The 13,528-nt window shown below is 50.8% G+C and overlaps 9 protein-coding genes across 9 annotated transcripts; 4 read left to right on the top strand and 5 right to left on the bottom strand.

Annotated features, from left to right (window-relative positions):
- Positions 1 to 417: 417 nt before the first annotated feature.
- Positions 418 to 2,198, top strand: An04g10000 (uncharacterized protein; the record flags this gene model as incomplete). The annotated part of the gene is made up of 4 exons (XM_059747797.1): positions 418 to 506; positions 561 to 818; positions 877 to 1,242; positions 1,463 to 2,198. 4 exons carry the CDS (start codon positions 418 to 420, stop codon positions 2,196 to 2,198), a joined length of 1,449 nt encoding a protein of 482 aa, XP_059600722.1.
- Positions 2,199 to 2,770: 572 nt separating this feature from the next.
- On the top strand, positions 2,771 to 3,707 carry An04g09990 (uncharacterized protein; the record flags this gene model as incomplete). Its single annotated transcript, XM_001402318.3, has 2 exons — positions 2,771 to 2,815; positions 2,907 to 3,707. The coding sequence occupies 2 exons, from the start codon at positions 2,771 to 2,773 to the stop codon at positions 3,705 to 3,707; spliced, it is 846 nt and encodes a 281-aa protein (XP_001402355.1).
- Positions 3,708 to 3,936: 229 nt separating this feature from the next.
- On the bottom strand, positions 3,937 to 4,554 carry An04g09980 (uncharacterized protein; the record flags this gene model as incomplete). Its single annotated transcript, XM_059747795.1, has 2 exons — positions 3,937 to 4,324; positions 4,403 to 4,554. 2 exons carry the CDS (start codon positions 4,552 to 4,554, stop codon positions 3,937 to 3,939), a joined length of 540 nt encoding a protein of 179 aa, XP_059600721.1.
- Positions 4,555 to 4,678: 124 nt separating this feature from the next.
- Positions 4,679 to 5,079, top strand: An04g09970 (hypothetical protein; the record flags this gene model as incomplete). Its single annotated transcript, XM_059747794.1, has 2 exons — positions 4,679 to 4,879; positions 4,972 to 5,079. The coding sequence occupies 2 exons, from the start codon at positions 4,679 to 4,681 to the stop codon at positions 5,077 to 5,079; spliced, it is 309 nt and encodes a 102-aa protein (XP_059600720.1).
- A 155-nt stretch (positions 5,080 to 5,234) lies between these two features.
- An04g09960 (uncharacterized protein) lies at positions 5,235 to 7,342 on the bottom strand (the record flags this gene model as incomplete). The annotated part of the gene is made up of 3 exons (XM_059747793.1): positions 5,235 to 6,347; positions 6,418 to 7,213; positions 7,302 to 7,342. 3 exons carry the CDS (start codon positions 7,340 to 7,342, stop codon positions 5,235 to 5,237), a joined length of 1,950 nt encoding a protein of 649 aa, XP_059600719.1.
- A 178-nt stretch (positions 7,343 to 7,520) lies between these two features.
- On the bottom strand, positions 7,521 to 8,621 carry An04g09950 (hypothetical protein; the record flags this gene model as incomplete). Its single annotated transcript, XM_059747792.1, has 5 exons — positions 7,521 to 7,609; positions 7,719 to 7,849; positions 7,927 to 8,071; positions 8,153 to 8,267; positions 8,433 to 8,621. 5 exons carry the CDS (start codon positions 8,619 to 8,621, stop codon positions 7,521 to 7,523), a joined length of 669 nt encoding a protein of 222 aa, XP_059600718.1.
- Positions 8,622 to 8,862: 241 nt separating this feature from the next.
- An04g09940 (uncharacterized protein) lies at positions 8,863 to 9,537 on the bottom strand (the record flags this gene model as incomplete). The annotated part of the gene is made up of 1 exon (XM_001402313.1): positions 8,863 to 9,537. One exon carries the CDS (start codon positions 9,535 to 9,537, stop codon positions 8,863 to 8,865), a length of 675 nt encoding a protein of 224 aa, XP_001402350.1.
- A 204-nt stretch (positions 9,538 to 9,741) lies between these two features.
- On the top strand, positions 9,742 to 11,151 carry An04g09930 (hypothetical protein; the record flags this gene model as incomplete). Its single annotated transcript, XM_059747791.1, has 8 exons — positions 9,742 to 9,763; positions 9,894 to 9,994; positions 10,064 to 10,198; positions 10,299 to 10,412; positions 10,541 to 10,645; positions 10,740 to 10,852; positions 10,947 to 10,978; positions 11,021 to 11,151. 8 exons carry the CDS (start codon positions 9,742 to 9,744, stop codon positions 11,149 to 11,151), a joined length of 753 nt encoding a protein of 250 aa, XP_059600717.1.
- Positions 11,152 to 12,139: 988 nt separating this feature from the next.
- Positions 12,140 to 13,371, bottom strand: An04g09920 (uncharacterized protein; the record flags this gene model as incomplete). The annotated part of the gene is made up of 2 exons (XM_001402311.3): positions 12,140 to 13,155; positions 13,230 to 13,371. 2 exons carry the CDS (start codon positions 13,369 to 13,371, stop codon positions 12,140 to 12,142), a joined length of 1,158 nt encoding a protein of 385 aa, XP_001402348.3.
- Positions 13,372 to 13,528: the final 157 nt, after the last annotated feature.

The following is a 13,528-nucleotide window of genomic DNA, read 5'->3' as shown; positions in this document are numbered from 1 at the left end:
GGGGTTGGTGAAACATATATGGCATTGGTGCCTGAATATGTATTCCATTGTCAGAGCCGGAAACCCCTGTGAGCATGCATGCCAGTTCATAGTAACTTCATACTGCATCCTTTTGCGTCAATGCGGAATCGTAGTAGCTGACCCCCCTTGGCCTGGCCTTTCCCCAATCATCACTAAGTACGCCGCACATACTAAATATATTAGTGTCCATATCCCTTCATGAGAAGCGCTGTTTGATCTTGATTCAAATTGACATTGTGAGGCTGTGCACACATGCTGTATTGCTGAATATCACAAACCTATATTTCGCCCCCAAGATTCCACACGTCGATTCTCTTAACTTATTTTTGCCTTTCCTTCGTTCTCTTTTATTCGGTTGTCGTCGGTATGTCGGGAAATAGGAAATCAGTCGAGGTCATGACAACAGGATACAAGGTGGAGGTGGAGGCAGAAACGACGCCTTCTACACACATTCAAGGCGCAAGACTTCACACAATTACTGCTGCGTATGTGATTTCAAACTGATACCATCAATGCCAACAGATGTTCTGACCGTCTAGCCTTGCCGTTTGTCTATTTCTAACTAATCTGGAAATCCCGATCGTGACAACCGCCTTGGTTCGAATCACCGGGGAATTGGGAGGTCTGAATAAAATATACTGGATTACTACAGCGTATATGCTAGGATATGCCGGACTGCTTGTCATCTCGGCCAAGTTCAGCGACATATTTGGCCGCAAGTCATGCCTACTGGTCGCTGTTTTTCTCTTCGTGGTGTTTTCCGGGGCTTGCGGGGCAGCCCAAACCATGGAGCAACTGTAAGTCGACATACCTTGTTCGGGCCCTTTGATAGTCAATGACCGTGTGCTGCACTAGGATCGTCTTTCGTGCTTTTCAGGGTGTTGGCGGAGCGGGCAACTATTCTCTCTGTGCTGCCATTCTGCTGGACCTGGTCCCGACAGAGAAATATGCGACGTACATGAGTTCACTATCCCTGGTATACGCGATATCCTTACTATTTGGACCTCTGATGGGAGGGGGTATCTCCGACTCGTCCACATGGCGCTGGGTGTTTCTGTTGAATGTCCCTCCGGGCGCACTGGCTGGGATAGGGCTCGCTCTGGTCCTGCCCAATCGGTTCCCCTATCACAACGAACCATCCAAGGAGAAGACAATGTCATCCGTGCTGGCATCATTGCGGCAAATGATTCAGAGAGTCGACTTACTCGGCTCCAGCTTGCTGTTAGTTGCAACAATTCTCCTGGTAACGGCTTTGGAGGAAGCCAATGAGGAATACACTTGGAATTCGGCTTTTACCATTGTGCTGCTTATCATCTCCGGACTGGCGTGGATCGCCTTTCTACTGTGGGAAAGACGGGTGACACTCTATTCTAAGCACATTGAGCCGGTCTTTCCGTGGAGGTTCGTTTGTAACCGAGTCTGGGTCAGAATGTTGTTGTAGGTCTTCTTTCTCTGCCATTGTTAACCCGGCTATCTCATTAACTGGCATCTCTGCCACCCTAAGAAATTCCGTCTGTCTGGGGGCAGTGTGGTTCTCGACCATGTTCCAGTTACCCCAGCGGTTCCAAATCGTCAACCAGCTTACGGCTTTCCAAGCGGCTGTCCGATTCATCCCTTTCACCGTGGCGAGTCCCGTGGCATCCGTCCTGGCACCGGCTATCGGAAAAGTGTTCAAGATTCCGCTGCTATACCTGGTAATCTTCGCGTCTTTGCTGCAGGTGGTTGCTTACGTCCTTCTGTGCACTCTCCCCGACTCACTGTCGATCACCTCGGCGCAGTATGGATACCAGGTCCTGGCCGGCTTCGGGTGTGGCATCAACATCACCCTGCTGATCCTGATGACACCCTTCACGATCGAAAAGCGAGACAATGCAGTCGCCATGGGGGCCATTACGCAGTTCCGAGTCATGGGTGGTTGCATTGGAATTTCTGTGCTGACGGCAGTGGCCAATGGTTACCTGCAGTCTCACTTGCAGCAATGGCTCACCCCGACCGAGATGCAGTTGGTCCTGCACTCCGCGGAAAGCCTTTCCACTCTCCCAGCGTCAGCACAAAGCCTAGTTCGCGGGACCTTCTCGGCCAGTTACAATCTGCAGATGAAAATTTTGGCGGGGTTCGCTGGGGGCCAGGTTCTGGCCTCGGTGCTTATGTGGCAGAGGGAACAAATCATCGTCTAATGTTAGTTAAAGAACTTACTAGGGTGTTGAGAATTTCAGGCAAACACAAGGCTAGACTAACTTCCCGTGGGGAATGTCGGAGTGTCGATCTTAGTGTCGGATTGCTACGAAGTAAGCTGGCTGACTGCCTGCATGGGTGGGGAGTTACTAGTTTCAGCTACTGGGTCAGTTAAATGTTAGATTCAGCAGCTCTCCATCCCGAGGCCTTGAGTTATATAATATCTACTACTACTAGTATAATGAACCCTTACCTGAAATAGCATGTGAACAGGGGTCCATCTCCCCTTCTTTGTTCTCTAGTGCAAGGCGCAGCCTCCAGCGTGCATCAAGCTAGAGCCCTTCCCCGCCGTCATCTTCCCCTCATTCAATTCCAATCCCATCTCATATCGTCCCCTCCTCGAGATTTACTAGTATCCTGTGCTTTTCCTCCTTTCCCCTCTCTATCCTCCCACCGTTCCGACAACAAGCCACAAAAAAAGCAGTGAAAACTCGCCTTTTCTACAGTCCACTGGTAATCCATTATCTGCATTGCTCCCACCTCGCCACAACCACAGCCCCTGCTTCTACTTCTCATGGCGGGTACCAGACTGAACGGTGGAATCGCCCTTGTGACTGGTGTAAGTCGGTTGTCGCTATTTTGCTTCCATCGTATCGAGAACCCACAAAAGCGAAGATTAAATCAAATGTGACTGAGAACTCAATCTGCAGGCCGCATCAGGCATTGGGAAAGATACCTGCTTCGCTCTCGCCGAAGCCGGCGTCGAAGCAATCCTCCTGGCGGACCTGAACCTACCTACAGAAACCACTCTCCAGGAGTGTCAAAAGTTCGCCTCCCACCCCAAATTCCGTGCCCTGTCGGTAGTGGTAGACGTCACCGATGAGGCCAGCGTCGACAATATGGTCCAGCGCGCCGTGAGCGAGCTCGGGCGTATTGACTACTGCGTGCACTCCGCCGGCATCTCTGGGAACTCGCGCACCCGCACCGCAACCCTGAACGTCGACGCATTCGACCAATCCATGAGAACCAACTCCCGCGGGACTATGCTGGTGCTGCGGGCCGTCTCCCAAGCCATGTCGCTGCAAGAGCCACGCTCGTACACCAGCACGCGCAGTAACACGACCCGCAGTCTGGGCCGCGGGTCCATCGTCGTGCTGTCTTCGATCAATGGCCTGATCTCAGTGCCCGGAATGATGCCGTATACGGCATCCAAGCACGCGACCATCGGGATCGCCCAAACTGCCGCCGTCGACAACTTTGAGCATCACATCCGCGTAAACATTGTATGTCCGTCATGGACCGATACTCCCATGATGCAGAAGACAATCAGCAACGTCCCTACCCTGGAGCAGGCCATTGCGAAACTGTGTCCTCTCGTGAGGATCGCCATGCCAGAGGAGGTATCTGATGCGGTCGTGTTTCTCTGTAGCCCCGCCGCTTCCTTTATCAATGGAGAAAGTCTGGTGATTGATGCAGGCTTCACTTTGACGGGGTTCCGGATGGGCCACTAAATGCTGCGATTGCAGTCGAGCGAGGTTTGGTAGATGCTAGGGGCCATAAAAAGGATTGATTCCATCTGTTTCAAAATCTCTTCGATGGAATGCGATCATTGATTCCTGCTGCCTAATACTATGTTTATAGCTTCGCGGGGTTTCCCAGCGCAGGGTTTGACCGTTGCAAAGGGCCACTTCAATCCCTTCCATGCAAGTGAGACGCTTACTGGCACGTTCTATATACGAGTTAGTAGCGGCAAAATGCATTCATACTGTAGGACTGCATTGGCCATGATCCAATGTCTGTATCTGAGTGACCTCGACATAGAGTGTGTACTGGATCAAACCAGGGGTGAGCATCTAGGAGTACAATCAACACATCTAATCGTTGATATCCGTCTACCCCATCGTGATACTGCTTTCCTTCAACACAAAACCCCAAATGGATGTCGGCATACAGAACTGCCCCCTCCATGAGCACAAACTCCCGTGTCTGCTGCTCCCGCGTCGACTCCGTCAACGTAAACCCCTTGAACTGGGACTCCCGAGGGATCGAGGAACATGGTGATACCGCGCGATGAGAGCTCAAAGGTCCGACGACAATGGTCTTGATGGTCGACTCATCGAGGAATCCACTACACATAATACCGAAGCACTTGGCCTCGAAGTAATGGGCAGCGGCGCGCAGGCGGTTAGCCAGGACATTGTTTTACTTCGACCCAGCGGAGGCTGCCCCGACCGACGAATGAGCGGAAGCAGCAGAAGCGTCTCCGGTCCCGCCCGCCGCCTGGGAAGGATCATCCAGCATTCGGGTAGGCCAGATGCATGGCCACGACGAGATATGAATCTGATCCCGCGGCGTCATGAGAGTGAATCGTGAATCATGTCAGCTGGTTCGGATTGTCAATTCTGAGAAGCCCATGCCCATCGCCGGAACACCAGTCGACTTCTCAAAGGAAGTAGGCATCAGCTTGCGGTGGTGAACAGCAATGGAGCCGGTTGTGTCGATGATGAGGTTCGAATTGTACAGACAGAGTATCGCTGGTCGAGCTACGCTCCGAGACGCCGATTGTCACCACGGTGTTAGTCTTACAAGTGCCAGTCCGCAGTGCAGCAACCTCTTCACCATCGAGGGCAATGGAATGCGCCACCAGGCGGGAGAACAGATGGTGGGCACGAAAGGGAGCAACGTAGGGTTCGTGAAGACAACCACGTGGGCGGTATTTCGCGCCGCTTGATGGATGAGGGAAACGGCTTTGCTCGTGTTTTTTGACGCGGACAGAAAGTGAGGCGCGACGTGGCAGGCTGCTACTCGGGTGGTGACCATGATGAACGAGTGTTTATTCTTAGCCCCAAGTTTCAGCACAAAGGTCTTTATATCCAGCAATGATGCGGCGTGATCGAGAAGGATGCACGACGTACACTAGCTATACTTTTTATGTACATTACAGATCGCGGTGGCCAAAAGAACCTGTTTGAAACGACAAAGGTCTTGGAGATGGAGATACACCACTACCCAGAGTCTATCTCTTCAACATGTCCGCCTCAAGAACAACAGTCGGACTCCATTACATGCGCTGGCGCAAACATAGGCATGGCATCTTCCCACAAACTGTTGGACAACGCAGTCTTGTTACTACCATCGGCTTCCATGAGCATGATGATAGCATAGGGCTGCATAGAGTCATCATATAAGGGTGCCTCCTGCTGGAAGCCGAACATAGCAGTACTGTAAAGGATACGGCCGTCTTGGGTCCACACAGCATGGGCGTCACTGGCGATAGATGGGGTGAGCTTGGTAAGTTCACTGCCGTCGGGATTCATAGTGAAAATGTCATAGTTGTCGCCGATATTGTCCAGGTTTGTGCGCCGGGTGAACAGAATCTTCTTGCCATCGGGAGAGAAGGCCGGAAGATTATCCCACTCGGTCGTGAGCTGCGTCACCTGCCGGGAGGGTAGATCAACAATGGCTAATCCGGTCGTACCAACAGTGGTACCGTTGGAGGCAGTGCCAGGCCAGGTTCGGAAAACGACCTGAGTGCCATCATAATTATAGGACGGGAATCCGTAGTTGGTAATGTTGTTGCCCGCGAGAAGCGTCACGCCCGTGCCCTCCGGGGTGACACTGAAAATGAAACCGGGGCTACTTTGACGACCGACAAAGTATGCACCGTAGCCGAACGTGATGTTCGTATCATTGGGCCCCCAGCTGCCCTGGTAGGCACGGGCGTTGAAGCCTTCTGCAATGGATGGATTGATCATGCCCTTTTTGGTCTCGAAGAGAGTGACCTGATCAGTGCCGTTCATTTGGAGGCGCATGAGATTGCTCTCCGCGACACCCTCCATCTGCTGGGACATGGCCATCATAGGGCAGCCTCCACGCTTGGCCATGGGGAAGACATCCGTGAAGCGGTAGTCCCAATCCGGGTCGAAGTTCCACAGGTCGGAGTATTGCTTCTTGGAAGTCGATGTACTACCGCCCGTGGGACCCTGCTTCTCATAGATGACATATTTGCCATCTGGCGACCACGCAGGGGAGCGTAGTGCAGGTGTCATGGTGTTCATGGGAATGGTCTGGTACTGCGTGTAATTTTTGCCCGAGAGAGACGTGTAGTAGATACCGTTGCTGGCTGACTCTTTCATAACATAGCCAATAACCTAGTGAACGCATTCATCGGTAAGTAAAAAACAACAAATCGCCCTATGCTGGCTAGACTTGAGTACTCACATCATCGGTGACAAATGAAGGGCTAATCTTGGTGCCATCTCCAGTGGCATGAACGATACGGTCACCTCCAGTGGCGAAATCGATTGAGACGATGCTGGTGTTAAGATAAGAACCTTCAAGCAGTTCAGGCTGTAGACGACCATTGTACGTGTCCTCGGTCAGCATCTCGTAGAAGACCAGGCGCTTTCCATTCGGCGAGAACCTAGGCGAGCCTTGGGTGTAGTTGCTCCGAGACGACACCAGTCGGAAGTCGGTGCCATTAGGGCGGGCTGCGTAGATGGACAACTCCTGGGTATGCTCCCATCCCGAACCGTCGCTGTGGCCACGCCATGGTGTGTTACGATCGGACGTGAAGACAATCCACTCTCCATCGGGGGACCATGTCGGCTTGAAGTATCCATTGGGTAGTGCGGAGTTGGCAGCTTCGGAGATACCAGGAATGAGCGTCAGGTTCTTGAGAGATCCCGTTTCCAGGACCATCAGCATGATCTGACTGGTCTGATTGTATCTCGAAGTTGCAAACGCCAGCATCTTGCCATCAGGGGAGATTGAAGCAGAGTCGTCGACACCTGGTGACGAGGCGACAGGTTCGACTTCTGCTCCCACCGTGCTCGTGCCATTTATGGCCACGCGGTAAATGTCCGCCTGGCCGTCCCCTCTTCTTTCTGACGTGAAATAAACATGTTTGGCATCAGGAGACCAGCTTGCTCGGAAATCGTACACGCTGTTGGAACCAAGGAGGAGCTTCGCGTTAGAGCCATCTGGTTCGGCAATGTACAGCTCGGAGTAGTTGGGACTGATGCGATTGTGTAGAAAGGTCCCCTTATATGTGTCTGAGGCTGCTCTTCTAGCGGCATGACCCTGGCCTTCATAGTGTGACGCACCAGAGACCAGCGTGGCAGTGGCTAATGCAAGCCAGGCCCATGTCTTCGTAACATGCATGGCGCCTCTCAGTCCCTAGTTACAGGGGCTGCTAAAAATTGGGGTTGTAATGTTGACGAAAATGATATCAAAGTCCAGATACAATGTCTGGCTTCGAAAGAGAGATATGAGACAAGTGTTGGCAATTGACCGGAAGGTAGGGACATTGTTTGTTTTATATGTCAGACTCTGAAGAGCGAGAGGGGTGGGGATGCACCCGCTGACAATTGGAGAGCACCAGAGCCATCTTCGCTTAGATGGAGGGAACCATCTGAGCAACTGGAGCATTACCCTCAGGGCCTAAATTAGTGAATCCTGGTGGGAACCGTAAAGATGCAGGTGCCAGGCTGAGAAAAGTCCGGGGGCTCCACTTGTCGGACCTTGAACCCTGATATGGATACCCGCTGTCGATCCCTTGTTGCAACCTTGTAATGTGTATTTTTCCCTCAAATTCGCCCACCCGAAGCGATCTGCGCCCTCCGATTCAGGTACAAGTGGAGGAAGAATAGGACTTCAGATCACCAGTCTTGCGTAATTCTACTGAATGGTTAATATCGAAGAGATAGTGGAGAAATTACAATATAATACGCCGCTCCTGACAATCTCGGGGCTCGTCCGGGATGTGCTATTCTCCAATGATGCTTATTTGTGAACAATACAGGCCAATCTCCATACTCCAAATGTCCTCCCTGCAGGTGTTGTATGTTAGCCCGAGCACAGTGTTTCAGCCCTTCTGTAATCCCCGAAGGCGGTATCATCGACGAGGTCGGAGCAAGGCGTCTTGTTATTGAAAGTATATGCATTGGTTCTCAACCTCTAAAGTGGACGAGAGCGCGATTCTGTGCCGCCCGCTCCTTCGTAAAGCTAGTAGCATTGCCTCTCAATTGTCCTCGTTCTTCAATCTCACTGGGCAGCTTCAAATGTCCACCCTTTTCCCCGACAACACAACGCCGAGCGAAGAGATGATCTTTCCGAACAGGCAACCATCGTCCTTCTTATTGGATGCTTCATCTTGGAGAAAAAGAGTGTACGCAATATCTCCGACTGGCGTAACGTCTCTACTACCTAGTGGTGTATCCTTTCCTCAATGGCACCGCATGACGACTGCACGACGGTACATAGCCAGGGGCTTCACCTCTTGCTTGCGCATACAGGATTACGAATGCCGAATTGACGATTTGAGCAATTTTTGCTTGGACGGCGCTATGGTCGATTCCACGTAGCGTGTTGGTTATACAAGTTAATGAAATCACAAAATGTATCGCGTTCTCTCTATCTCGCATAGGTTCACCAAATACCTTTGGTGCATTTATCTTCTAATTCTGTATTTGGAAACTCTGGGATTATACAAATGCAACTTGCGACCTCCTCTATTATAGGATCACTTTTCAACTTCCCGATTACTGCAAGGCCCATTTGGAAGGTAAAAGAAAGTACATGGCCTTAGTCACAGTGAAAACAACGATAGACACGCATACAGCTGGCTAAAGCCGCTCTTCGGAGCTGTCCCCATACGCTCCGATTCTAGCTGATGACGGTGATATTGTTCGACAGAGTAGTGCAGTTCATTGGCAGATCAATTGGAGGGGCTGTACCCCCGGAAGAGAAAGCCAAACTGCTGTAGTTGTAGGTCGGGCTCAGCATCATGATTTGACCAACGGTCGTGCCGTACTTGTCGGCAAGATCCTTGTAGACACCCCACTCAAACGAATAAGGCTGGATGATGCATTGGCTCGGTGAGCACTCGGGGACCTTGATAAATTGGCCGACGGGCAACGTTTCATTGGCCGATTGACCGCCGGAGAGTGACTCGGTGGTGATATTCAGACGAAGCGCAATTTTTTCATATGTGTCGCCCTTCACGGTGTAATACAAGCGCGGCCCACCGTAGATGCAAGTTCGGGTACGGCCCACGTCTTTAATCAGGCAGGACTCGTTGTCGGGGGTGCAGGTCTCACCCGGGATGATGAAGACTTCACCGATGTTGGGTGGAATAGTCACATCTGCCATCAAATTGTGGCGGCCAATATCACAGACACCACGATTGGTCTTGCGGGCGACCTCGAAAACCGTAGTCTCTTCCGTGATATCATAGAGATAGCTCGTGGTATTCAGAGCACTCTGATCGCAGGAAGCGGAGACCACAGTAACTGTGCCCATGGAAAGCAGGATAGAGATGGCGGATATAAGGCCCTTCATGATGACGATAGGGAGTGTTCCTTAGGATTTGAAAAACGATGAGATGAAGAATGTCAGGAAATTGAGAATGTGACAGACAAGCAAGGCATATAGCAGGGCTTTAATAGCAAGTATATACCATATCCTTTCAATTATGGCTGTTCCATTTATAAGTGGTTCTGCGAACACTACAAGGAAGTTATTGTCGGTGATCAGCAGCCGCTCATGCCGGAGCTGTCTGGTCAAGGTGCTTTTAGCTTCAAATTGCACCTCCACAGTCTGGGCCCTAGTAAATCATTCCTTCCATATGCCTGGACACGCGTATAATGATGGCTAACTTTTTGGAGCATACATTTAGCCTTGATCGGCATATCCAGGAGTTGCAATGCCTTCGATTCCCTCTAGCCTCGTCAGCTCGGTGTGTGACGCGTTAGCCACATCATGTCTTGCGCTACTTCGGCGTATTGATGGGATCTTCGTAAGATGCTAGAAAGCCAAGTGTGTCTTGTATTTAGCATCAGCGTAAAATAAATCGCCCTCATTGGAGGAAGCAGAATACTCTAACCACGAGCGATGCAAAAAGACACCCCAGTTCGACCCATGTACGGGTGGGTCGGACGGGAAAACTGCCGCGGGGAGGGCCGAGTACGCCGGGATCGAGCACGCTTCGCATACCCAGCAGGTTCTCTAATCAGGATAGAGTTTTCGGGCCAAACGTGGCAAATAAGGTACTTATTCCAGTCTCATTTTAGGCTCTGAGGACCGTTTGTGCCTTGCTCTAGGTCTGGGAACAGGAGGTTGGCCAGCAGCCTTCAATACACATCAGGGATGAAAGAAGATACACGACTGCGTACACACATCGAGCTTATCACAGAGTGGGGATGCGGTATTACACTGTAACTCGGCAGGCTAAATCTTCATCATATCTATATTACTGATCGTTTCTGGGGAGAGACCAGGAACCCTCGAGAGCGGGACAAATGTGCCTCTGTTCAGGGAAAGATCTTCGTGATAGTGGGTCCAGGGCCGCAAGAATGTTATGAAGACTGTTATCTCCGAGGATCTTAAGTACCCCATGCGTCAAGATGCACCGGGAGAACGGCTAGTGTCTGTTAGAAGTGCTTGTCAGGTGTAATGTAGAATAAGTCCAGTATTCGGAAGGTTTTGTAGGTGTCTATGAACTCCAACTATTGCGAAAGGTACCTGGGAATATTGTAGCCTAGGAGCCCGAAGATCCCCTTGTGAAGCTGCACATAGCCGCGATGGCGACGCCAGGAAACCATTTATCTGATGCCGTGGAGTGTTCGCAAAGTGACCCCAGATTGGGTTATAGCGGGTAGAGTCTAGAGTGGGCGGCGTTGGAGTCTCTCTCGTCCGCATCGTCTTATCGGCGGGACCCGGACCCACGCTGCCGATCTTGATTAAAGCAGGGTAAGTATGGCTCAGCGCAGACCACTGAGAGGTCTGACCTGACGCGGTCTCAAAACTGTGGTCACTCCTGCAGCTATCTCTCCATTGCCACCGAAACAGAGAGAAGGATATTACGGATTTCCAATGGCCCGTATCGAATACGGCGGGGGCTGTGTTTCTAACAGAATGGTGGCTCTCCCGTTTGTGGATAAGTCATTCGCATGATGGCTTTAGTCGGTTGTGGACGTGTTATTGGCTCAGAAAGGTCTCATGTTTTTCTGTCTCCCGAAAGTCCGACTTCACGAGTTGAAGACCACATTAGCCGGTTTACTGCGTCTGGCGTTGAGACATTTTTATCAATACCAGACTTGTAATACATCTACCCAGCAACAGCGAGGCTTGGGCAGGGACAATTTTTTTTTCAGGAAGGCGATATCACCCGGAATAAGCCTTTGCTAGTCTCAATCACAGCAGAATGTCCTCTCATGATTTTCACTACGATCAACGCACATGTCTGTCAATCCATGCATACCATTGTCATGGTAGGAAGATTAACGGGTCTAAAGGACTTCGACTGGTCAGCATCCTTCGTTCAAAGCCAAGTTAATGGAACATATCATACCAAAAGACCACATAAACACACCAAAGAAATAAAGTTTGCGAGTCCGACACCTACTTACAAATCCCTTTTGTGACTGAAGGCCTGGCTTGATGCATGTTGTCGCTATTGCACGCTTAGCATTGTCGAATGGGTATTTTCCATCATTTGTCGCTCTACAGATTGTTCGGGGAGGTTACAATCCTTCATCACCTCTCCTCTAATGCAACGTACTCTCACACTATGGTATTCCCGGGGTGACTCATTCTCAACCCCCATTGAGGCCGGTGTCTGGTATTATCCCAAATATTCCAGGGCATAGGGGAACTTCGCGTTGTTTACTTTCTGACTAGGATGACAGGCTGCTAGCAGCCTTGACTATCACTTTGGCATGTTCGAAATGTCTCTCCCGATACTACCAATTTCACACATATAAGTATGTGGGAAAGCACATCTATCAATCGCCAATTTCATTATTCTAGAAAAATCTAATGTAACAGAGATCTAAGTGGTGAGCAAACAACATTTCCTCCTTAACTATTGTGTACGCTTCACAATGGCGGTCAAACAATATATGCAGTCCAATATCAACTCCTCAATAACCACATTTGGATACTAAGCCGACAGCCTCAATCCAGTAACCTCCTCGCAGGCTTGCACCACCTTCTCTTGGAGATCCTCATCTCTTGCAGCCGGAATCGGCTGGCCAATCTTCCTCTTGGGCTCAAAATAAGCTCCAGACAGGTTCTGTTCATCATAATCCCCTTCGGCTAACATGACATACGTTTCGACACCGTCCTCCAGTTTATCTGGAGCACCCTGTCCGCCAAGCTTTGTCGCCACCCACCCGGGGTGCACTGAAGTCACTGAAGTGTTTTTGAACCGCCGAGCGACCGCATTGGCGAGAAGCATGACATGAAGCTTGGAGTCACAATATGCTGGGTAGTCCTGGTACCTGGTCTCCCCGCGCTTGAACCAGAACATGTCATCCATGCTCGCCATGTTTGCCTGCCGGTGCAGGTTTGAGGAGATGAAAATGAGGCGCTTCGGTGGACGCAGCAAGCAAGACATCACATAAGGTGAGATAAGGTTGACAGACACCAAGGCTGGAGCACCAGTATCCGGGGTTTTGCGAAAGCCACCCTGCATGAGTCCAGCGTTGAGGATGACGGCATCAAAATTGCCAATTGCGTTAACATCGTGGCAGAGCTTCTGTGTTTCTGCCACACTGGATAAGTCGGCCGTCAGCACCCCGGCGGCACCTGGACATGCGGATTTCGCGTCCATTGCACGTTGTTGATTGCGTGCATGCAGGTACACAGTGTGGCCTCTGTGGACAAGCTGTCTGGCAGCCTCAAGGCCAAGTCCGTCGACAGAGCCAGTAATGAGAATGCGAGCCATTTTTCTGATTGACGATGATGAATAGACCAATTTCGAGTGATGCACTGTCACGGCAGGGGGTTGACGAACTCTGATGAACACGGCTGCAGGGATAAGGGTGCAGAAGTTAATATATAATCGAACTGGAGAATGAGTCTGTTGTCTGGCTATCCCCGGGGCCGTCGATGCGGCGTTGGATGGTCGTGGGGCAGACACTGCACGGAAGTGAAGTCCGCTAACTCCGGAGCGGTCTCCGAAGCGGTTTCCGAAGGGTTGTTTGAGATATGATGTATTCTACACCGTGGATGTAGCCCGCATCCTGAACCCTGGGTGGAGTCAGAAACTGTCGACATCTTAACCGCTAGACCAAAAGGATATATCGCGTCTATCCGATCAGCCGACGGAATATGGCCCAACAACCGCACAATCATAGGCAACATAGGAAACACTAATACCAACCCTGGCATTGTGCTTCACCTTTAAGACCACCGAACTATAATAGTCGGTGGGAAGGAAAAGAAGGAGAATCAAACTTCTTTTATTTATTGGCTCCATCTCAATGTCAATTAGTTGTACTCTATTCGTCTTATGTTCTCACTTCGTGAACGGACTTTGTTTACTAGC

Source organism: Aspergillus niger (genome assembly GCF_000002855.4).
Source record: "Aspergillus niger supercontig An04".
In the NCBI taxonomy this organism is placed as follows: domain Eukaryota; kingdom Fungi; phylum Ascomycota; class Eurotiomycetes; order Eurotiales; family Aspergillaceae; genus Aspergillus; species Aspergillus niger.
Note: the sequence above shows the minus strand (reverse complement) of the source record. Positions and strands in the feature narration are given on the sequence as shown.